We start from the raw sequence: 25,459 nt of genomic DNA, 5'->3' as shown, positions 1-25,459 counted from the left end.
CACAAGTCCAACATATTTTAGCTCATGGATTGTTTCTTTTTTCAAGTATTCAGTGAGATTTTATAACTAACTTGACCCATCAGAACCCATTTTTCCTAAAAAAGACAATTGTTTGAGATATACTACAGACCAGGTGATGCACAGACGACATTTCAGACCTTCTTATGTCTCACTAATGTCACCACTGGTTCTTTTAAGTTAAAAATTAAGATGTATTTTCTTTTGCTTACTATACAAATCTAAAAAAATCTAAAAACGCTCCATTTAATGGCATTTCAAGGTGGGGTATAAACCATAAAGTGTCCCTATATGCAGATGACATTTTGCTGTTTGTATGTCAGAACTGAATGAAGTATCCCCAATATTCCTAATCTTTTGACTAAATTTGGGTAGGTGTCAGGATGCAAACTAAATTTAAAAAAAAATGTTGTTGTTACCTAATTTTTTAGGGAGAACTCATTGGTCTCCCATTTACTTCTCACTAGTTGGGAGGATAAATGTAGTCACATGTCTATAATGCTTAGATTTTTTGTATCTATGTTGAGGGATTATCTTTTAAAGTTTCAGTTTTGGAGAAGAAACTAAAGACCAATGGAGTTTATAACTTATACTGTCAGATGTAAGTGGTTGTTAATGGACCCACAGGAGGAGAGTGATTGGACATGATCTTAAATGCTTTATAAATAAGCTTTATAAAAAATATGAAATCAAATCAAACCAACCTTTATTTTAAAAAGTGCTTTTCATTCCCTCAAACAAACAAACAATAGGTATGTACACATATGTACCATAACTCAACCACGCCCCACTAAACATATACACAAATTCATTCTAACATCAACCCGATCAACCCCATCCCACCCAACATATTCCCATGTTCATTCTAACACCAACCCACATTAGCCCCACTTAACTTCTCAGCATGAACCTCAACCTCACAATAAAACATAAGAAATCAATTGATTGTGTCATTTTGTGACACATTATCAGGATATGTGTCAATGTAACCATTGACTGTATCTGAGAACTGGACCAAGTGAGTGTGATGTCACCCATAGGAAATGGCTTACTTTACAAGATATCACAAAAAAACAAGGATTATTAAGAACATGGTTAAAAAAATAAAACATTCAAAGACGGAATAGCTATTTATTGCTCTATGTTTGGAACATGAGGGTTTCGCTCAGTCCAGTTCTTATATACAGTCAGGAGTTTAAGCAAACTAGTCCTTGAACACCCAAACTTTCTTGTATTTAAGGGTCAAAATATTTTCCTTTTGAAGAAAGATTTTCTGCTATATTAATTGAATATGATGTTTTTAAATTTTGTGTCCATAACGTGTCTTTATATGGCTGCACTCACCTGGATTTTCAGTCTCGTCACTATGACTTCCCTTCCCATCAGTCGCCGGACTAAATAGTTTCACATGAGAAGCAGTAATCACAAACACTTTAGTATATTTGAGTCAAAAATAAAGCGCATATACTGGTATATTTTCTTGCGATGTATTAGGATAATACCACTATAAGTGAAAACAGTCCAATTGCTTAACTTGTTTTTCGAAAACGCCGCATAATATTAATTGGAAAAATCCATCTGACAGAAAGTTCCATAAGTGTCTGACTGATGACAGCAAATCCAATGTGATGAAAACCGACAACAAGAGTTCCTGACTGTAATAAATGAGAACAAACCCAAATTTGCAATATGGATCCAAAAGGATTTTTGTCTAATCCAAAACTATTAAAAAATTCAGAAAAGTAATTATGTCTGAGTGGGATCAATTAAATATAATTAATGAGTGAAACAACATTTGCTTGTTTTTCCTACTTAAGCACCAAAGTGGAATTAAAGAAAAAAAAGTCACAACCAGAAAAGTTCATTAATCTGTGAGCAAACACACATATCTGTGTCCCGTTTTATTCCATTGGCACCGATGGCGGTATTACCCGGTAATTCTGCAGGATTATTCCACTTCAAATTAGAGGAAGGTTTTTAAGGATTCAGACGGAGGGTTGCCCTAAAAAAGAAGATGAGACCTCCAGGGACTGACGGAGGCAGTGGAACTGTGTCGTAATGACACAAAATGTGCTCATTTTTTGGCAAAGCGGGTGATTTCTAACTCCATTCCCTTCGCCTCTTCTCGCCGGCACATGCTGTAATTATATTTAAAAGCAGTGTAGGAGGACAAGCCAGGGAAAACAGGTTACAGGTAATAAAACAAGCGGGGAATATTTGCAGTGTTGACAATAACCGGCGCACGCCCCCCCCAACAAAGACGTTTGATCCTGCTGAGGAGGCTGGCGGAAACGCTGACGCTCAGCCGTGATGAATGGTCACTGTCTGAAAGCGTTTCACACCTGCGGGACGTTTCCAGCAGAAAAGAGGAGCTGCAAATCTCTGCGTGACATTTACAGTTTTTGACATCCCTTTTCTCAAAAACAAGAGAAAGAAAAAGAAACATCTGTGATGCCTGATACACTGTGGAGCTGGAATGGAAAGGTGGAGGGGAGGGTGTCTGGACCTAAAAATAAAAGTCCGGTGAGTGATGGCGGTGCAGAAAAATCACTTTCCTAACAGAACAAACTGCACACATACATCACATCAGACTATAATTAGCTGTTCCTGTGAGAAAATGAAGTGATTGCGTAAAACATAAAAATGCTGATTGCCCCATTGCTGCCGTGTTGTGATTATCCACACAAAAATAACCACAATGGAAGGCCGAAATGTCAAAGGTAGCGTTGCAACATCGAGACTTACTTTAATATTAGATCTTTTTTGTACAAACTTTTAAAGATTTCCACAGATGAGGCCAAAAAGGTGGCACCAACTATAGACGGGTACAGTCAACCCTTTTGGTACGGCCCGGTTCGGTCTGGAGTGGTCCAATAAATTTTATGTACAAATCATATACTGCTGTTTGAGAGAAGTCGCTTTCTTGGCACTTTCTGTAGTCATAAAGACTTTCCACCAATCAACAGGCTTCAACAGTAGCTCCGCCCTAATCGGTCCGTTCCATTTTTCTATGGTCTTACAACCAACTGGGGCCCAAAAATGGTATGCTCTGGTCTGGCTCAATGGGTCTATTGTTTAATGGAAAATAGGATGGAACAAAATCCAGAACAACAGGTGCTAAGACAATCACGGAGATCATCGATTCCCTCTTTGGTAAAGTCGAGTTGTTCTGTTGAAAAGTTTCGTTATTTACTTGGAATTGAGGAGTTGGCCGTAACTCTCTAACATCAAAGACCTAAATACCACACACTCTTTGACCTACCATAACTTCCCAGTGGTTTTCATATCAGCTTTGAACTGATCTACAACACATTACTACCAGCACAAATGTACTTTTCTCCACTTTGCTGGAATTGTGTATTATTAAGCTATCTATGCTTTTGTTTGGTGCAGTGAGATTCATGTGTTGCTGTTTCTCAATCCAGGTGGATCATCTGTGCTCCTGTTCTTGGCCGTGGACCTCACCTCCGGCTCGTTGGACCTCTCCCCTACTTATCCCTCAGCTCTATCTGGATAAACACTATTCAAACATGTATTTGTACAGTTAAATAAGCTAATTCTTCTGTAACAGTCCTGGTAAATTAGCTGTCCGTTCTAAAAGATAATCTCTCCTTCATTTGTTATTTGTATTAACAGTTGAAGAGTCATGGTAGTTAGAAGAAAGTCAACAGTGGGGCTAAAATGAAAAGGTTGAGGGCCTCAAGGACCTGAATCCTGTTGGTTTTTCTAGCTGCTACTGAACACAAACATGATTTGTGTATCAGACGTGTCTAGTTTCAAGTTTAGTTACTGGAGTACTCGGAGGTCCTTCGATGGAATTTAAACATCGAGCCAGAGGTCTGGCACTTTTGGGGTGGTGCAACAACGCGGCATGGTGCGTATTCAAATATCTGAACCTTGAGTCAACCAATCCAACAGATTCTCATTCCCAAGTTGTCACATTTTGACAAACGTTATGGAACCCTCCGTGTCAAAAATTCATGTTTTGTTGGTTTACTTGTTGGTTTTTCATTTGCTAGTCATTCCAACGATTCCCAACCACGGGTCCGAAACCGGTACCGGGACATGGACCGCACCGATATCCTAACCTGTTACCGGACGCAAATCAGTACCGGTCCTGGACGTGGACCAAGCTAGGGCTAGGTTACCAGGTTGGATGGAGTACCAGCCCTGTGTCGGTTACCACATTCGACAAAATGACCGAACTCTTGATTTGTCAAAAAACGACGAGTAGAGAACGCACAAAATGTCATTATGTGACACGGAGAGGTCCTTAGCCCAACGTCAATATGGGAATGTGTAGACCAATCAGGAAGTCAGCTTTGGTTTGGACATGATGATGATGTAATCTGCAGGTAGAGTCCAAAACAATCATGAAGAAGAATCTGTTCCTTCTCTTGAACTTTATGTTTTTCTTGTTTGTGTCGAAACAATAATAAAAAGGTCCTCTAATTTCATTTGTTTTTTCTCATGTTTTCTCTCCTCAGACTAATGCGGATGAGCAAGTTATCAAACTGGGTTACAGAGAGATGGAAGTACCGCTGAAAGCGTCCGTCGTATAGACGTAACTCCTGCAGTAGATGGTGAAGTTCACCGTATTGGGAGAGTCTCTGAATGATCTCATGAACCCAGACGTGGGGACAAGATTACCAATACTTTTGTAGAACTTCCACATAGCGATGAGGCTGAAAATGTTGACAGTAGCTCCTCCCACACGCAGCGAGTCTAGTTTATGAACACATTTTTGGACTAGCGTCCAGCAGCAAATTTGCAGATCATCAAAACGTCAAAATCTGTTTCGTAGGTCTTAGAAAAAGTGTAAGAAAATTCATAAAAATTGTTAAAACCATTAAATTTGTAGAAATCTAAATTTAATATGGGCTAAATTTAGTGAAGAACGCGATAAGAATGGAGAGAATGTTTGGACAAAAATTCTAAAATGGTGGAAAAACTCAAATTAAAAATGGGCGGTCCCAATGGGATAGAAGAAGGGGACTTAGTTAAGAAATAAGTCAAATTTACAACCATTCGTGAAGATTTCATGACTTTCTGTACAAGGCATCATTTTTGATTATTCCCTTACCAGGTTGAATCTTTAAATCTGCTTTGCTTTTAGAACTATTTGCGCACAGAGATTTCATGTGGTTGAAAAGAAAAGATTACAAACAACAAACCATAATTTCTTTCAGCACAGACAATAGATGAAAATCTGAGCATGTGTTCTCATATTCTCAAATAACAGGGTATCCTTCGGTCTATTTTCTCTTTTAATCAAGCTCTGGGATGCTGCACAAGCACTCTTAAGTGCTTTACCCTGAAAATGTCAAATCAAGGTGAAAAAAAGTCATCTTTTCCAGTGAAATTAGCCAGAAAGGTTCTTACAGCCTCTGGAAGGTGCCGGCTTTGTGTGGCGTGTATGACTGAGAAATGAGACGACAAATGTCTAACACGTCTTACAATACCCAAGGCGGGGGTGGAGAGGGGGTGCTGGGAGTCTTTACTCTTCATCCCGCACCTGCCGACGAGGCGGAACAATGTCTCTGCTATTGCTTTCGCGCCTAATTGAGCCCAGGCAGACAAAAGTGTCGGGATTATGGTCTGATATCAAAGAAAAGGCTTCATGACTGTAGAAAAATAAAAAAAAGTTCTGAAGCGTTGACTCGTTTTGTCATAGATCACCTGCGAATGCTTTCAGTCTTTTGCTTCACACATTTAATCATTTTAATAACGGGGATGTCACTAGCGACAGAAACAACATACCGTATTCTATGTAGTTTAGTTCCAATAAAAGACACATATTCATACAAAAAATGACATCTTCTCAAATAGTTTGTCATCCAAACAGAAAAGCTTGAATTCATTAAATATTCATTATCTCTTTTTTGTTCAGTTAAACAAACACACATTTATTTATGAAATCCGTAAATTCTTTCTTTTTACGCAAAAAAATTCTGTTTAAGTAATCTCCCTTAGATTAAATCAAAGCTATGTTCACCGCTATATTACATTGGTAAAAACAAACAACACATTTGTAAAAAAAATGTAACTAATAATATGTCTTGCAGGTCCAAGATTGTTGCTGATTTGCAGTATTTTTTTGCATGAATGTTGGTCCGTTTTGCCAAAAACTTCAGGCAACCCTTTTCCGTGTGTACTCAAGACATGAGGTACAATGAAAACAGGGAAAAACTTGAAAGTTGATTTGAAATTTAAGCCCTTTTATTTATTATTCAAAAATCTTGATTGTTTCTAACCCTTTAACACCGGAGCCGGCAACAGCAAATACACACGTTCTTTGAACTACCGTAACTCTTCAGGTTTTCATGCAATTAGCATAATCCTAATTCAGAAGTAGAGAAAAATGGCTTTTGCGTCAGAATCTACTCAATAATGTAGAAAAATGCTTTTCTCAGCTTCAGAATCCTTTAGAATTATGTTAATTGTGTAAACGGTTGAAGAATTACAGTAGTTCTAAGAACACCGACACTGGAGCTAACGCTCCGATGTCGGAGGGCTAATGTCAAAGTTTGACAAATATTGGACCTATCAACTAAAGGGATAAGACTTGGTGAAAGTCAAGTACAAAAATAAGAAACGACCCAGCCCCAGTGCTCACTTACCGTCCTCTGTTGGCACGTAGATATTGAGGTAGAGGCAGTCTTCGCTCTGGTTCTGGATGTATCCCGCCGCCACGTCCAGGTTGTCCGTGAACCACACAGGCAGCATGATCTCCGGAAGCACCCCGTGTATGTTCTGAGGGCACACGGGGGCAAACTGGGTGGCATTGCGGATCTCCTGCCAGGATCCTGGCGCCTCGGGAGGTTGGAAGCGGCGGTCGCCGATGGGCGCTGTGGCGTAGGGAACTCCCAGGTATTGCTCCACCGGGCCGAGAATCTCATTGTTCAAGTCCTTCTTGACGCCTCTGATCTTTCCATAGTTGGTGTTGACGATCGGGTGCTTGGAGGGATCCATCCTCTGACACGAGGCCAAATTGAAGAGAAGGGTAAGGCCTAGGATACTTATAAAGCACCAGTCCGTCATGAGTCTAAAGTGGCGTGTCCTTGACAACAAACCCCGCCGAGTTAGAGGTAAGGGGTTCATGGCTGGAATCAAACGGTGGATAACTAATTTGATTGTCCAAGATGAGGATTATAGACAAAAGCAAGGAGTGGAAACCATACTATCGTGAGACAACAAAGCCAGGTGGAATTGACCAAATCCCAGAGGCGAGTGGTAACCCAGGATTGTTGGGTCTTGAGTTGTGTGATCACTCAGTGACGTATCTGAAAAGCTGCTCTCCGAAACTTTTGGTCAGCCATGGTTCTGTTGCGTTCCATACCGCTTCGACTCCAAGAGTATTGCATCAGTGGTAGACTCTGAGAAAGGAGGAAACAAAAAAATGATACATCACTTTTCGCTCAGGTGTTGTCAAGTAAAATTAAAAAGAAAACGTTCTAAGTAATACAACTAGAGAACATTAAATATCTTGGAACTGCTCGATCAAACCAGGCTGATTTTGGAACCAACTGAATTGTTTCAAACCATTACATCATTGCCAGAAAAGGCTTTGAGGCACATTTTGTTTTTATGCGGTGAGGCAGCATAATCTGAGGGTAGAAAAACTCATAAAAAGTTAATATTGACAGTACATATCTACTGCATTATGCCTGGAAACCCTAGATTGGACATGTTCCACCTGTCCTGAAGTGAACTGTATGAGAACAGGCATCAAATCCTTCCTAGTCATCTGTGTTTAACATGCCAGCTTATTCCTATGCGGTTCAAATCTCCGCCTACAGCTAATGCAGTCCAGCGGACGCGGTCAAGCCACTTCCCCTGGCCTGATCTAGTAATGCCGCCACTGATTCCTCGACATTTACGCTTGCTCATGTCCCGCAGGCTTGAGCGTGGCTTTGGGAGATGATGTACAGTAGACAGAGGGCCAGAAGAGGAGAGGACAGAGATTAGGGTGAGCCTTTCACTACCAGGCAAGGTCAGAGGTCAATAATGTGCGCCTATAAGCAGCTTACAATGGGACCGGGACTTTTTCTGGCTGAAAGTAGAAGACAAGGACGCACACATGTGCTCAGTAAGCCCGGACTGACCCACACATGAAAGAGAGCCAACACGTGGTGCACTCATTCGTGTAATCTAATGCGGAAATGTGCAAAGCCTCATGTAACGGGATCAATACATGAATGAAGCATGGGGGTGATTATACAGCGGTGATATCGTTGGCCCTTATTATGGACAGAACAACTCATTTCTGCTAAAAATTGCTCAAGATTGTCCATTACCATCAAAAACCGAAGAGTGGTTCTGATACAATAGTTGTGACACCGTTAGAGTCTGCAGGCACTGCTATTGTAAAGGTGTAGGTGGTGCCAAATGAAGACTTCATCCTATGAATTAATTCCTGTTTTAACAGAACCTGCTACAGAAAGACCTGAGGATTGCACAATACACACACAAAATCCTAATATATACAAGTTGTGACCAAGAAAACTATCTTGAAATAATCACACGGGTTTAAAGGAACCCCACAAACACACCCTAAAATCAGCATTATCAGAGTGCTAAATGAGGCTGCTGTGAGTTTATCAATTAGTAACAATGAGTAGGTGGAATCAGAATAATTATTATTGCATAAATGTCCTAAAAAGCTCCAATAAAAGTAAAAAAAATAACGTTTTTTCATATTATGGTAAATGGTAGGCATGCAACCGTTCACTTTCTCAATTGGTTCAAACCTCGATTTTTAGCTTAAAAAAATGTGTGCGTGTGTGTATATATATATATGTATAAGGTATCTGCTAATAAGTAAATAACAAAGACGAAAAACCTTTCAGTTGGCTTTTGCTAAGCACGGCGTACTGTTATAAGACAATAAATTCCTCTTAAAGATAGCACAACGCGTTTGGCATCTTCAACATAAACATACGGCTATGCAGCAGGAATGCAACAATTTACTTTTCTCTCGTAAGCAGCACAGCAGACACACTTAGGAAGTCCTTCTGGAGAGCCAAATGGTCTGTATGAGAATAGGCACCTTGTTCTGTCCGCTTCAATAGTGCCACACGCGGTTCGGTTTTAGCCGAGAATTGTGGCATCCCTTGTGGAAAAAAATGGTGAACACACATATAATGGTTTTCTACCCTTTTTTAGAGCCAAATGCACTTTACAGACACAGTCACACACTAATAGTGGCTGCACTGACTAACACTGGCATCAACCTGCAACTGCCAGAAGCAATTTAGGAGATCAGTGTCTTGAAAAAGGACACATCAACACATGGACGGACAAGGTGGAAATTAAACCTGTGATCTTCCTATAGGAGGTTGACCACTCTACCTCTGCTCCACGACTGTTCATTATCTGTATGGCAATATTTTAAAACAGGGCTGCTCATTCCTGGTCCTCGAGATCTACCACCATCTTCCCTGAACTTCTTGCTGTTGATTACCTGGACCAGGTGTGTTCACCCAGTCATCGCACAGAGTTGTGTCATAACAATTGTGTGTTTGCCTCTCCTGCCAAAAATCTGATGCCTTTGAGCACTTAAGGCAATGTGCTGTATTGACATGAATTAAAACGTCATTAAGAGAAAAAAGTAATGGGCCCGAGATCGAACCTTGAGGAACACCAAAGTTAATTGTATAACTTTTGATGGAAATTTTTGAGGTTATAACACAAAAAGCTATTTAAGAAAAGACATTTCTGAGAAGAAGTGTCATAAAAAGCGGAGAGGTGTATTTTACTTGTGTAGATTAGTGTATGTGCTTTTGCAGTAGGGCTCTCAGAGACAGGTTGGTGCTCGCTTTTCCCTTTTTCTCCATCTGTCATGCTGTCCACATACGTCTGAAAGTATATGTGCTCTCAGGGATGAGGGTAGCACAATGCACGCTGTAATTAAACCGCCGAGATTCTCTGGGCCGGCCTGCTTCCGCGAGCGGCGCCGAGCTGAGCCCTTCACTCACATTCACACACATGAAAGAGACTGCGAGATTGAGAGGCAGAGATGAAAATGTTGAGGAAGAAAAGGAGCGCGGTTGGTAAGAGACCAACAGGAGATGAAAGGTGAGACTGTTGATGTCGAGGAAACAAGTTCTGTTAATGAAAAATGTTCTCCCACGTCAGCAGAGACCTTTCAGCATCCTTGAATAAAAGTAATGTCGAGCCTGAAGGGTCTTGGAGATGACATTAATAGTCCTCCTTTCAAAGGTTTATGGAGGATGTCAACTGGACTGCTAGAGCTCTAAAGCCCACCTCAATACTGAGGAGGCACGAAAGGCACTAGAGACTCACAGAAGACAGAATCTCTGGTAGAAAGCCAAGACTCTGGCAGATATGAGGCTTCCTGGAAGGACCTCCTGAATTTCAGGGTGCATCTGAGTGTTTAATTGCTAACTGGCTCAATTAGAGGGTCTAATTGGTCCAGCTTTGCTGTGAGCAGTGGGAGAGCTTAAGTGATTGATGAAGCAGAGAGAGGAGAAAGGGGCGCCAGCTCAGCACAGAAACAGAGCTACAGTATATGCAGAAATTAAAGAGTTCAGAATATTTTCCTTCACCTCCTGGTAGTTTGGAGCTGAAATGAAAAAAATCTTTTCAGAGTAACACCTTCATCTCGCACCTTCTCCTTCTAATCTAATATATTGAATACGGAGCTCGCTTTAATCCTTGGAGGACAATGCAATACAAAATAAGAAAATCTATTTTCGGTGGTCGGCCACTTTACTGCCTTGGTACAGGCGCTATTACTGCAACTGTGTCAATAAATCTGAGCACAAAAAAGATCCATAAAAAGACCTTTCAAAGTTTTACCCACGGCATTACAGTCTGCCAGAATCGAGCTTGTTCACACTCCTAATGGAGGAAAATGTCGGGATTAAGAAAAAAAATAAAAAAGGTTTCTTACTGCAACTTTGTGTGGGACCATCAAAGTCAACAAAATACACTATACTGCAAAAACATATTAACCCATCCATCCAAATAATTGAATTTAAGAGTACAAAAGTGGTCAAATGTTCCCATAAAAACACTCTTATACCTATGGAAAGCCTTCCCAGGAAAGATGAAGCGGTTCTGGCGGAATAGGGTGGGCTGATGTCCAATTGAACCTTTGGGATTATGGAAGAGGTGTCATTGAGGTTCATATAAAGGTAAAGGAAGATGAACATTATATAGGACAGTTTATGTGTACCTTAAAAGTTTTATCTTGATTTTACTTTTTATTGACACTAATGGAGAACTCAGAAAACTCAGAAGAAGAAACTGAAGGTTTAGAACAACTCCAATGTTCTGTGTTTGAAATCCTCTAGATGAGATCAATCTAGTCAATTTATAGACAAATTAAATGCATATTTCTTCTTTCTCGACCAAGAAAACCTATATGTTTTCAGTCATGGGACTAGTCATAAAAAGCCAGATGAAGACATTTAAGTGGTGGAACCCAAACCTCTAAATCGCTAGTGGCTGTAAAGAGAAAGAAAATAAGAAAATATGTATTTGATAGAAAACAAGAAATTAAAAAAAAAGCCTGTACTGCTCTCAAATCCACATCTCTTTCTGTTATTATGTCACTCTCATCTATGGGTGAACAATTTTCTGCCTCATTAATGCCAACAAGTCTCACCAGAGACGCTCTTTCACAAATTATTACTCGTGCTTTATTTTATAGATCTGAACTTCAGAATAATCCGCGCTTTGATGATGTTGCCATTACAGATGGGGGAGGGGTACAAAAAGAGCTGGTGATTCCGTTTTTTTTTCTTTCACAATAAGAGCCATGGGCTCCACTTTAGTTAAAACACCAAGTCCTTTTTTTTTTTAAACCAGTGAGCACTATGAAGAAGAAGTATTTCATTTGCACAACATGGCTGCAGCTGTCAGTTTTATAATTCTGATTCAGAATACTTAATTGAAAGGCTGTTCTCCAAATACATCTATCATTTATGGAATTAAAATTAGATTTTCTATTATTTGTTAATGTTCCATTTAATAAAAACAGATGTCTAGAACAATGAAAAAGGGAATTTTTTAGTCTAAAACAATTTTTTCAATATGTTTTGGATAAAATTTACACATTCGTGATTCTCCACCGTTTTTCTAACGTCAAGGTTAAACAAATTGACAAAAAAAATCAATTGGATTTACGTATTTTTGACTAAAGAGCAGTTTTTTGATAAAGTGAGTTGAATAAGCTAATAATGTTTGAACTTTTGAAAGAGTAAAGGAAGGCATTAAGGCTAAACAGCTAGCATAACACAAAAATCTTAGGTGAACTCCAAATTAGCCTAAAAACCTGAAACTATATCTAATTTAGCCTGAACAGCTAGCATAACGCTCAAATCTAAGCTAAAATCCAAATTAGTCTAAAAAAAACTGAAAAAAATCTAATATAAGCTAAACCACTAGCATAAAAATTAGTCTAAAAACTGTAAAATTGTCTAATTTAGCCTAAGCAGCTAGCATAACCCCAAAATATTAGCTAAACTCGATAGTCTAAAATAGTGAAAATAAATTGTCTAGTTTGGCCTAACCCTAAAATTTTAGCTAAACTCCAAATTAGCTTAAAAAACTGAAAAAAGTTTAACTTAGCCTGAACAGCTAGCATAGTGCTGAAATATTAGCTGAACTCCAAATTAGCCTAAGAAAATGAAACAAAAAAATAATATTTTAGCCTGAACAGCTAGCATAGTGCTGGAATCTTAGCTAAACTCCAAATTTTGCATAAAAACCGGAAAAAAGTGCCTAACTTAGCCTAAACAACTAGCATAAAACTAAAATCTTAACCATCTCCAAATCAGCGTTAAGAACCCGATAGTTACTAAAGTAGCCAAAAAAGGTAGCATGTAGCTAGGTATTAGCAAAACTCCAAAATAGCCTAAAAAACTTTTTTTTTCACCTTGAATATGTCAAATAAATGTGTTTCCTGTCACAAGAGGCTAAAAAAAATGATATTTTTTCCTCTAAACAGTTTTTCTATCGTCTCCTAAACAAACTTTTTCCCAAAAAGACAAAGGTTTGAAGTGAAACCGAGAGAGAAAGCCGTCGTTCCACGACAGTCAGAGCTTGTAATAGAGACTCATCTCCCATCACATGTCAACATCTCCTTCGGCTAAAGACTTTCCTCCACTTTTTAGACCTTCACAAAATCAGCTCCAGAATCACAGTCCCACTATCGCATCCATCACCGTTCTGCCCGAGAGCTTACCAAGCACAATCTCACAACCACTAATACCAATTCCAGCCAACCCTACTCCAACACGGCAGCAGAATCTCCGGGGTAATTGCTTACCACCTCCCCGGCTGGCCTGTCAGAACAAGTGAAGGTTCAGCATCAAGTCGCTCCCTCAGAACTCCGTTATGTCAAAAGTGAATCAAATCTTGAACTAATTGAAATATAAAGCTCCAAAAACACGTGGCACTCATTAACGCTTGGAGTCTGGCTTGTTCTCACCTTTGCAGAGGAAGCTGTCAAAGGTTACGGCGGGAGGAATCCGATCAGTGATGTGATCATTCAACTGATTTTACAACCACTGGAGCGGGAAGCGCGTTTGTTGTGTTTGAGAGGCCACAGCAGAGCGGGATGGGAAAAAAAGGACAGTTTCACCTCAGCAGATGCCGCATTAATGCCAGAATGGAGGTGTACACACGCATGTGTGTGTTTGCTATCCAGCTGACAGACTCTGTGTGGGATCTGAAAGGGAAAGAGCCGGCAGGCAGGTCAGCGGTCGCTTTGGCTGCGGTTAATCTTTCATTTTTGTTATTTTTATCCTCCTGTCTCTCTGTGTTTGTGTGTAAAAGGAGGCCGAGCGGAGATCACACACTAAGCTGAAGGGAGGAAGCATCAGGATAGGATGGCTAATTTAGACGGACCAGCATGTTTGTACGATTTCACAAGAGCACATTTTATGGTGGAGCCCTTACCTTACACCAGCTGAGATCTAAAACCATTTTTGACAAGAGGGAATGTGATAAAGTACGGAAATCCAAAGTCTGTAGCAACATATTGTAGAAAATCACCAACTTTTGCCAGAACTTTACAAAACTTCTCATTCTGGTTTCAGTTTTTTGCAAATATATCAAGAAACGTTTTGTGATTTTAAGGTTCTAATATTTAAAAATTAGGAAGAAATTAGGTATTTTACAGGGTTATATTAATGCTTTTATGCAAAGTCATAGAAAAACTACATCTGCAAAACTATCAGATCAGTTCATTGTCCTGCATGCATCACTATGTACTTAATGATGTGTTTTAGTTCCATTAATCTTCACAGGAAGGCAGTTTGTTTTTATGAATCAAAGAGCCTCCAGGGATAAAGTGGTTCCTTTATCTATATAATCTCATGGTAGTTACACACAGAGGCTAGATCTGCTTCTTCCTGAAGGTACGGAGGACAAAATGTGCCAAAATACGTACAAAAAAAAAACCTTACCTATAAGTACAATAACAACAGCAAACATAATCACAAAAAATGACAAAATATACCTAGAAATATTTAATTAATGCCTATTGAAGTGATCCAGTGTTTAAGAAATTTGTATCTTATTGTAATTTAGGCAAACTGTAGAAAACAAATATTTTTTCATTTAAACATTGTAAAATCGTTAAATGTATCATTAACAAACAAATAGTTATTAAATAAAAAAAAATCAAATTAAGACATATAATTAATGTAAAGTAAGCTATTTTGGTGGCTTTAACATGATTTTAATGCATGTTTCTCGTTATCTATTATGGTACTGAGAAGTATTCTTTAAAATAAATATTTCTGCTAAATATCATTTTACAAAAGTATGCTATAACTATTTATTTAACTATTGAAAAATAACTAATTAAGAAAAAATATTTTTTAATTTACTAAAGGAAAAACTTGATGAATTTGCTTGGGTAAAAGCAACTTGTAGCCAAAATGAGATACAGTTGCAGTGATCTGCATCCAGTACAGATCTGTGTCTGTTAGCGGTATCACATCCGGAACAGTATTAATCCACCTCCGGTACCGATCCAAGTCTGGTACCAGTACCGATCCAAGTCTGGTACCAATGCTGATCTGCATCAGGTACTGGTGCTGCATCTGGGACTGGTATCAATCCACATCTAGTACAGGACACGAAACGGTACTGGCACCAGGCACGGTACCTAGGATCGTGTCTGGTACCGGGTTAAGGTTAGGGTTAGGATACTGGTGCGGTCCACGTCCTGGTACCGGTTTGCATCCCGGAGGTTGGTGAGCCTTGATTTAAGTGAAAAACCCAAAACGTCAATTTTTGACCTTAACCGTTCATCAAAATATGAAGACTTGGGAATGAGTATGTGTTGTTTTTAAATATTCAGGTAGAGTTTTCTAAGTCATACTCTTTAAAAAAAATTTTAATTGTTCTGGTGCAGTTGTGGCTTATATCGCGATATTTGTCGTATCATGAGACGTGACTCACAATACATATCGTATCTCCATACACTTACCAAAACACCCCCTAATATATTATATAATATAGATTTCAGTTTGTTTGTCTTTTGCTGAGGTGTGGCTCTACAAAGCGTTTCAGTTCTTCTGCACATTTACACGTTTCACCGGCAGAACACGTTCAGAGAAACCCTTCGAGTACGACCCATTTTATTGTGTTTGGATGAATAGTTGATTGTCTGGCCGGCTCCGGCAGACATCATTCATTCTGCTTGGGAGGCTGAACAGCAGAAAACAATGGACTGTTAGCTACACCACCGACGGGAGGAGACCGCCGCAGAGGGGAGAGTGGGAGCTGTCACTGCTTTGTTGGCGGTACAGTAACGGAAATCTGTGTGAAGGAGGGGATGTTCAGGTTGCGAGTCACTGAAGCGCAAAATTGGAAACAATGTGTCTGAGAGAGTTAAAAGCAAATATTTACAGGCTTTAATTTGCATTGGGAGCGGAGTTTCCGGCGTGGGTCGTCTTCGGCGGGAAACAGAGGGCCGCTGGTTGTAATTAGACACGCAGTGGTAGATTAATCACAGGCTGACGGCGCAGCTTTGACGCCGCACACAAACAGCTCGGCGCAGCCCGTCACTTCGTCTGGCTCGTCTGGTGAAACACTCTGGACGGCTTTCCTCTCACCCAGAGAGGATGAGCATCTCTTCATTTTCCGTGAACTGGCACAGCCTCGCCATCTCGCTCTGATTCCAACCTAATAAATCCTCCCACTCCTGACATGCCCCGCCCCCATCCTCCAGAGCTGGGAGACGTAGAGGACGGCGTCGGCCGACGTTTCCATGGAACGAATCCCCGCGGGCCGGAGGACGCCGCCCGGGTGCGGTAAAGCTAAAGTTGGCTGAAAGCAGAGCTATTAAAAGTGTTCAATATATCATAAATATTTTACCGTCTTCTAAGTGGTTTTGACCTTGCATCGCAGCGCGGTGGGTGATGTCATAGTAAAGAGGAGACACGAGCTGAGCTTTAAACCTTTTAGAGATTTTTACTGCCAACTAAATTACAGGAAAATATTTTTCTTTTTCCACAGTAGAGAAGAAAAAGCTAGAAATCTATGTCGGATCAAATTGATCTGAATCTGTAAATGCATTTAGGCTAAAGTGATGGACGTAAAGTGCTTGACATTTTTTTGACACCAAAGCTGCAGCTCAAGTGTTGACATTTCTGAATTTTTCAACTTTTCCACGACCACAATCACCAAAACTCGGTGTAAAGTTTGTATGGGATAAAAATACAGATTTTGATCCTTTGTTTCAGATGTTTCAATCACTTCAATTCTATCTAGTTGTAAAATTCCAGCCAATCATTTGACCTTTCAACCAATTGTGGGCGTCTCCTATACAAATGTGTGTGGGTATGAGGGTGGGGCTTCAGGCAGAATGACGAAGAGAGTGAAAGTTTGGCTAAACTCTATAGCAAAAGATTCTAATTAAGCGAGCTGATGGATAAAATCGTAAGTGTACGATGCTCAGAAAAAAGGCTGTTGCCATGGCGATTAACGGTGGTTGAAAACAGCTGCTGTAGGGACCGTCAGAAAGAATGAAATAAAACATCTTAGCCGCACAAGTGCAATGCGGCTTTGTCATATTTAAATGTTTTTAGAAAATTGTTGCACTTATTTCCCATTTTAGAGCACCGGAGTCGAACTATTTGGTACCAAATAAAATCCAAACACTACCCTTCCCTGGTTAAGTATTGAATTTCAACGTAAAGCTTTTTTTTTTCCTGTGTCAGAATCGGTTACTTGCTTAACCGTTTAGAGTCGCAGTAGTTTGTGTGTCGCCGGCGATATCTCAGGTCTTCAAGGGATCAAATGGAATGTTTCTTCAAGTATAATCAATTTGAGGAATTGAGGCCACCATTTTGGTTTCTTTCCCAACCCTTTAGCACCAGATAACACACACTCTTCAAGCTAGCGTAAGTCTTCAACCAATTCCACAATTAATGGACTTCCCATGGATTCTGATGCAAAGAAAAGCAGTAAAAGAAAAGGAATGCTTTGAGTCAGAATTGAATTAATATGTTGTTGGTCGAATACATGTATACAGTATATAATATGTAGTGAAATGTACTGCACAAATGACCAAGGTACAAGGAGTACAAGGCCTAAGAAAAAGGTATAAAAAAACAAAGTAAAGAAATTTTAATAAAAGACCTTACTACCGTAAAGTGTAGCATATCAACGCGAAGCGGCTTTTCTCCGCTGCAGTATCCGTTGGAATTAATTGCGTTGAAAGGCTACGCTAGTTCAAGGAACATCAATACTGAGTCCCACTCCGATCATCCTTTGATCTATTTTCAATGCGTTCCCAGAGGTCTTTAATGTACGACTGCCGTTTTTAGCCAAAATTAAAAAAAAAAATGTTGTTTTCTACATTGTAATAAGTAAAACACTGGATCAATTAACAAAAGCTCTGTCATTTATTTCATTTAAAAATTTTTGTTTTTATCAAATTAAATTTTTGAGTTGAGTAATCCATCAACCCAAAAGTGTAACTTAAAGAAAACAAAACATGTTGAACACAGAGCTTTTGTCAATTGATTCAACGTTTCACTTTTTACAGTGTAGGACATAGTTTCTGCAGAACGGCAGGAATTTATTAGAAATTCACCTCTGAGTTTTGGGTGAGGCAGTTGGAATGGTGCAGCCCCACCCCCCTTCCCATCGCCCATAACTGATAGCTCTCTGTTTACAAACGTACAAACGCCTAAGCTAACGTTACCGGTCCAACGGCTATCCATATGGGCTCAAAATAAGGTCATAAAGATCGGCAACTGCAATTGAATGTTTGCACATAAATCAAGTTTAATTATATTGCAAAATAAACCTGCCCGTCTGTCCCTGTCTTTATACGTCTTTATGATTGGACGGCCACATATCAAAATGTCCAATGAAAAAGTCGGTGGCTTCCTGCTGTTCCGCCCGCCGCAAACTTTAAATTAAAAAAAAACAAAACGTAGAAATGTTTTCACAAAGTATTTTTTTAATCCTTTTTAGCACATTTGCAAACCTAATTTTTTTTGGGCAGATCTATTTTGTGGTTTGATAAAACTTGATTTATGTGCGAACATATAGTTGTGGTTGTGAATCTTTATGGCCTTGTTTAGAGCCCATACTATCCCACCATACAGTTTTGATGGACGCTCAGACGAGGAAAACAAAGACGTTCATGGTTCTAGTAGAATGGAACTTGTGGTTTCTACGTAACAAATTATACAATCTTTTTCAAACTGATTTTTATTTTTTTTCTGTTTCAGAATAAAGAAATGTTCTTTATACATGTAGTCCACTAACCAGAGTGGGTCTTTAAGGGGTTAAACATGCAGATTTTTCCTTAGTTTCAACCTAATTTCAAGGGTTTCCAACATCTTGATTTTCTGTCAATATTTAGTGAGTCTTCAGACGCCTGCAGCTATTTTTTTAAATTAAGAGACTAACAGAAGTGTGCATACTAACACGAGGCACGCGTCATCTTAAATATTCTCTCTCAGCAGAGATCTGTGTTTTCCCGTGCTGGTGATGGCGTTCCTCATACCTCTGCTGAGCCGGATCAGGTGTGTGGAAGCAGGGAAACATGTCAAACATTCATGTTTAATGAACACCAGCACGGAACAAAAACCTCCCAGGGTTTTCACAGCAGCCCCTCCCAGCTGCCTTCACTTACTAGCCAATGATTTGTCAAGAAAACATTAAAAATTTCATTTTGATTTAAGAATAAAGTAATTAAAATCATTTTTTCATGCAAATCTGTTCCAAATTAGCACAATTTGGCCATAAAATACTTCCTAATTAACACTTTTTGTACCTTAATTAACAAGATGCATTGATTGTTTTGGAAAAACAGCTTCAAAAAGCAACTTTAGCAGAGAAAATATCAAAATGGCTGGAAATCCTATTGAAGTGAAGCTTAAAGACACTATAGGTGCTTAGATTAAATCATAAAATGTAATTTTGGAAAAATGTATGATGCACACAGAAGGATTGCAGATTTTTTGCTTATTTTGGACTATTATCTGGACTATTTCTTGGACTGTTTCCTGGACTATTTCTTGGACTATTTCCTGGACCATTTCTTGGACTTTTTCTTGGACTATATCTTAAGACTATTTCTTGGACTACTTCTTAGACTATTTCTTGGACTACTTCTTGGACTATTTCTTGGACTACTTCTTGGACTATTTCTTGGACTACTTCTTGGACTACTTCTTGGACTACTTCTTGGACTACTTCTTGGACTATTTCTTAGACTATTTCTTAGACTATTTCTTGGACTACTTCTTGGACTACTTCTTGGACTATTTCTTTAACTATTTCCTGGACCATTCCTTGGACAATTTCTTGGACTACTTCTTGGACTACTTCTTAGAGTATTTCTTGGACTATGTCTTAGACCATTTCCTGAATTTTTTTTGGACTATTTCCTGGACCATTTCTTGGACTATTTCCTAGACCATTTCTTGAATTATTTCCTGGACCATTTCTTGGACTATTTCTTGGACTATATCTTAAGACTATTTCTTGGACTACTTCTTAGACTACTTCTTAGACTATTTCTTGGACTACTTCTTGGACTACTTCTTTGAGTATTTCTTTAACTATTTCCTGGACCATTTCTTGGACAATTTCTTGGACTACTTCTTGGACTACTTCTTGGACTACTTCTTAGAGTATTTCTTGGACTATTTCTTAGACCATTTCCTGAACTATTTTTGGACTATTTTAGACTATTTCTAAGACTATTTCTTGGACTATTATTGAACTATTTTTTAGACTATTTCTTAGACAACTTCTTGGACTATTTCTAGGAATATTTCTTGGAATATTTATTGAACTATTCTTAAATTAATTCTTGGACTATTTCTAAGAAGAAAACTGAATTTTCAGGAATACACAGCAACCGTTGTAAAATTCTAGCTGACAGCATCTGCTCCATCCCTGTGAGGAGAATACAGCTGAGCGAAAAGGAGCCTTCACCACCAGAAACGCATCAAAGATCTGGACCAAGACCTACTGCCAAGATTAAAAGGAGGGTGACATTTGAAAGTGGGTGAGTAGGACACCGCTGCACCAATGAGGACGGCGTGGCCAAAGGCAACCTGAGGCACAGATACTGAATCTTGCTGCACTGCATTCGTAGGGCAGAGTGGAGGAACAGAGCTGCTGGAAAAAAATAAAAAATCACGCTCTTCAGATTCTTCCTGCAGCCTTTAGGTTCTGAAAATAAACCGAAACCTGATGCAGGGAAGGTGTTTGCCGTTCAAATATTGACGGGGAAGATTACACCGTTGTGCAAACGGAAACAAAGCTGCAATTTTCCAACTGAAGTGCCACCTTATCTCTACAGAAGGTAGAAATTAAGACGTAAACAAGCTAATTAGAGAGTTTGATCCAAATTAGGAATTTAAATGGTTGCTTTTCAATGCTGCTTAGTCGTCTCCAATAATAAAGAAAAATGTTTAGCAGGCTGGGTTTTATCCGGGCGCTCTGGTTTCCTCCAACGGTCCAAAAAATATGCAGTGGTGTTTGTTATACTATGTTCACAAGTACATACTAAGGCTATGACCACATATCACAACATTCCACAAGGTGGAGACCTAAATGCAATTCTGAAAAATTAAATTAAATTGAATTGGCTGTGGCTTGTGGATGTTTTAAGGACACCTCCACGTCACTTTTTGAGATTTTTGGTGTTATCCTCAACTCATTATTTTTTGATGTGTTGGCTGTTCGTAAAATCAAGGGTCTGCAACCCTCAGAAAGCGGTACCGAACACAGTCCTGCATGCTGACTGGTCATCAGGATGTGACCCTAACCAAGTACCGGTACCCTAAATTGGCACCGGACGCGAAATTGGACACAATACCGAACGCAGTACCAGATGCAATACTGGATCCGACCCAGTCAACGCAAACTGGACCCGGACGTGGTACTGGGTGGGTACCCTAACCAGGTACTGGATCAGATATTGGACGCGGTAACCAAATGCAATACCAGAAGACATGGTACCTGACGCAAACCAGGCCTGAATGTGGTACTGGACGCGAACCGGTACCTGGTTAGATTACCCTAACTCGGCACTGGATGTGATACTGGATGCATTACCAAATGTGATACCAGACCCGACCCGGTACCAGATGCGGTATCCGACGTAAACCGGTCCCAGATGTGGTACCGGACCTGAATCGGTTTCCGGTTTGGAGGTTAGGACCCATGATTTAATGGGAACCAACAGCACATCAAAAACGACGAGTTAGGGACAACCAAAACTTTGTTTTGACGCCGGGGGGGCCCTTAGCCAAACGTCAAAATGTGACGACCTGGGAACGAGAATGTTAACAACTTGTCAAAAATTGAATAATTGATAGGACAAAGTAAAAGTGAGAGTTTTTAAATCCACCCACCTGCTATTCAGTACTTTATAACGTGAATCAATGAGAAAATGTTTTTTTTCTGACACCCGATACCCCCCCCCTCTGTTCCATGTTCTCCCAGTACGTGCAACGGTTTTCTCCAACCGTCTAAAAACATGCTTCGTCGGTACATTTATGTGTCTAAATTGCCCCAAGGTTTGAATGTGGCAGTGTGGTTGTGTGGCCCTGCTGGTGACCTGTTCAGGGAGTACCCCACCTTTACCCAACAGTAGCAAGGATAGGCTCCAGCAACCCCAAAATCAATTGAATGGTTTTAGAGAATGGATGGATGTTTACCCGGATGATAATTTAATTTCATTTGTACATGTCTTCAAACGCATATAACATGAAAAAGTCAACGTTTGGAGGTATTTCCAGAGCCTGCATAAATGCTAATGTTAGAATTTTATCTGTGAAACTTTGACAAACAGCTGTGCCAGCGATCACTGCAGGAAACCTACGAAACTGTTTAAACTTTAACGCGGTGGAGTTCTAAAAATATCCTCTTTATATCAGCAGTATAAGCGTAGCTGTGAATCCTCGTGAAGGCTCGAATGAATTAAGAGTGGAAATCATCTTAAACATGCATGATGCTGAAATAATCAAGTCAGAAATTGGTCTAAATGGGAATGTTGTGATGGAAAAGACAAACGTGAGGGATCTGCATACTGAAGGATGAAGTCATCCTCATTGGGCTGCTAAAGACCAGCGATGAAGCAGCGGCGAGCTCGCCGCACATGAAGATGAATGCCGCCGAGAGTGGCGAGGCCGAGAGCGAGAGGGAGGGCTTGGAGACCTGCCACTCTGATCTAGTTGTTGCTGACAGATGGCCAGCGAGACGCCTGAGCAGCTGATTTGTGCGATTGTCTGCCTCCCAAACAAGCGGCTGCCTCTGTTTTCCACCCTTGTCGAGTTCATTCCGTTGCGGTGTGGACGTTTGTGATGCATCGTCCCAAAGTCAAGGAGGGAGTGTGGGAAGCAGATAAATCTCACAACCTGCAGCTAGCATTAAACATTTGGCGTCAACCAAACGTCAACACGCCGACCCGTCAGAACGTTGTTCAAGCCCGCTTTACAGCGGCAAAGCCAGGGCTTTAACGGCATCCACTCAAGCATCTGCTTATACATCACACTTTATATCATCTCTGCAATGCTTAATATATGTGTAAACAAAAGCTGCAGCATTTAAATCAATGCTTGAATATTAATGGCTGGTTGGGAACATTTGAAACAAAGTGCATTATTGAAGTTCTACTTTTTTGGAAAAGTTCCCCCTGTCATAGAGTTTTTCTTCTTTGCCCTTGAGCTTCTCCTTTTTGGGGTCACCGAGGCTAACCATCACCTGTCCCTCCTAACGGCAGCAGAGCGCCGTCCGCTGACGGGCATCAGCTGAGTGATCAATCACGCCTGGCTGATCGGCTGGAGATGGTTGAAGTGGTTGAGGCCTTTTGGCAGAGAGGAGCGCGCTTGGCTGATCTCCCCCTTCATTCTGATCCTAGAGGTTTTTTGGCTGATTCTTAGCTGTAAACAGCTGTGCATACATTTGATAATAGAAGTTTTGGGGGGAAATTTGATCCTCGTGGATTTTAAGAGTTGTAGCAGCTCATCCTGACATTGACCTTTTAAAAATGAGCTTAACGCTCAGGATTTTTTCAAAGATTTGAGAGTAAATTTCAGCAACATTCTTACCAGTTATTGACTGACATGTTTTAATCACCCTTTAACACCGGTGTCTTAGTGCCAAGTGTGGACGTTATAAAAAATTAACATAACTCTTGAATTGTTTGCAAAATATACATATTACCAACAGATTCTGAAATGCAAAAAAGCAGTTTTGCACTGATATCCAAGCCTTTAAAGTACTGAAGTATTTAAATCATTAATGTAATTCCAATAAATTCTAAAGGGGAGAAAAGAGAGTTTTTGTTGATATGCAACACTTTACGGTAGTAAAGTAGATTCTGATGCAAAGAGAAGAAGCTTTGCACAGATATGAAAAACTAAAGTTTTCTGGCCAAGGTTCATAGATAGAGCAGTCGACCTCTGGTTTCTGCCATGCGCCCATGTGTTGAAGGCCGACTCCGAATTCTTCCCCTACCCCTATTGTTCTTCCCTCCAATTGTAAGGACATTTGTAGGGGTAGGGGTGTCCAAAGTAGATTTTTTAAGGGTATCCCTCCGTCGTGACAGTGTTCTGAGTCAGAGGAGAGACTCATTGCTTCATGTGGGTGTGCTCTGAAGCATAGAAGTTTACATTTAAGTGTAAGTATTAACTTTTTGTTTTAAAGTTATTAAACTGATTTTGTGTATTTTCCAAGCGCTAGAAGCTGCACGCTAACATAGCTGTCATCATTGACACTATGTTCAAATTCCCTCCGTAATCCCTAACTTGTAAAAAACTAACTAGTGCGGGACTATCTAGTGCCCTGGATTTTAAAAGCAATTTGAACACAATGCTCACTTTATTTTTTTATTCTTATTGGTGGATATGACGTCCGGATTTCATAAAGTGATTACCTAATCAATACCAGCCTTTTAAGACGTCTATGAATCCATTGTGTTCGGATGATGAAAATGTGGACAGTTTTTTTTTTAAATGTAAAACACATTTTTTTATTTTTTTTTAATTTCGCTCAATTTCTACTGATCAAAACATAGAAAGGGCCACATAGTCTTACTTTAGCCTTTAAGAAATTTGGATTTCCATTCATTACCTTTTTTTAAATAATAAATATGAATTATATCTGTTTTTTGGCACAAACAATATAAAAAGAACCTAGCATCTCTCAAAATGTAATTTCTTTTTTTTTCAAAATAACATTCTCTGTGCCAAACAGGATCATCTCAGTGCATTCTGGAGGTAGAGTTGATCAAATAAGACGTCTTCAGGTCAACAGGATGTAAAAACCTACATAGTTTATCATCTATGTGCACCTCAGCTATCAATTTATACATTTAACTAATCTAAAATAAATAAATGCTAACTAAGTAATCCTTACTTTAAAAAAAATACCATTTTACTCTTCTTTTATTTCTTTTTTTCTTTTGTTTTTTTTCTCCTCTTTGTCCTCAACAGTCTTACACTGCTGGGTTTTGTTATTTTAGTTTGTGGTTTGGTAGTCTTAGTTTGCAGGCTTTGTTTATTTGTTTTCTTTAGCTAGTTTTGGTTAGGGGGAGCTGCTGACTCTGACAGTCAACATGGCTGGGTCAGGAGTCTCCATGACTTATTTTATGTTTGGCCAAAGAGCCACATGTTGATCTGGAGCCGCAGGTTTCAAACTCCCGGGTTAGTCTCATTTACCTTGGCATGTGGCAAAAAACTACAGTGAGATCTTAAATACCTGAAGTATGAATGACTGAATGAGGTTTGCTGGAAGCAGAAGACAGTCTCTTCTGGGCTCATGCGGGGTATAAAAGCCTACCAGAAGTTTCTTTTTGTCCTTCTTGAACACTCTCCTCTCTCTTTGATGGCATTCCCCACTCTCTGAATCCATCAGTTGGCCTGGTGCAGTGGTACCATCCTATAATCTGTTTCCTTGCATCTCCCTTTTCCTCCCTCCT

The 25,459-nt window shown here is 39.7% G+C and overlaps 1 protein-coding gene across 2 annotated transcripts in view; it reads right to left on the bottom strand.

The window, feature by feature from the left end:
- nlgn2a (neuroligin 2a) overlaps positions 1 to 25,459 on the bottom strand; it is a 238,306-nt gene that overhangs the window by 144,036 nt on the left and 68,811 nt on the right. For both annotated transcript variants that reach the window (XM_024288708.2, XM_024288710.2), the window contains exon 2: positions 6,639 to 7,394. In XM_024288708.2, coding sequence (XP_024144476.1) covers positions 6,639 to 7,119 — 481 coding nt within the window. In that variant the 5' untranslated portion in view covers positions 7,120 to 7,394. The remainder of the gene's footprint in view (positions 1 to 6,638; positions 7,395 to 25,459) is intronic.

This window comes from Oryzias melastigma, linkage group LG18, assembly GCF_002922805.2.
Source record: "Oryzias melastigma strain HK-1 linkage group LG18, ASM292280v2, whole genome shotgun sequence".
Lineage (NCBI taxonomy): Eukaryota > Metazoa > Chordata > Actinopteri > Beloniformes > Adrianichthyidae > Oryzias > Oryzias melastigma.
This window is presented reverse-complemented; position numbering and strand designations above follow the sequence as displayed.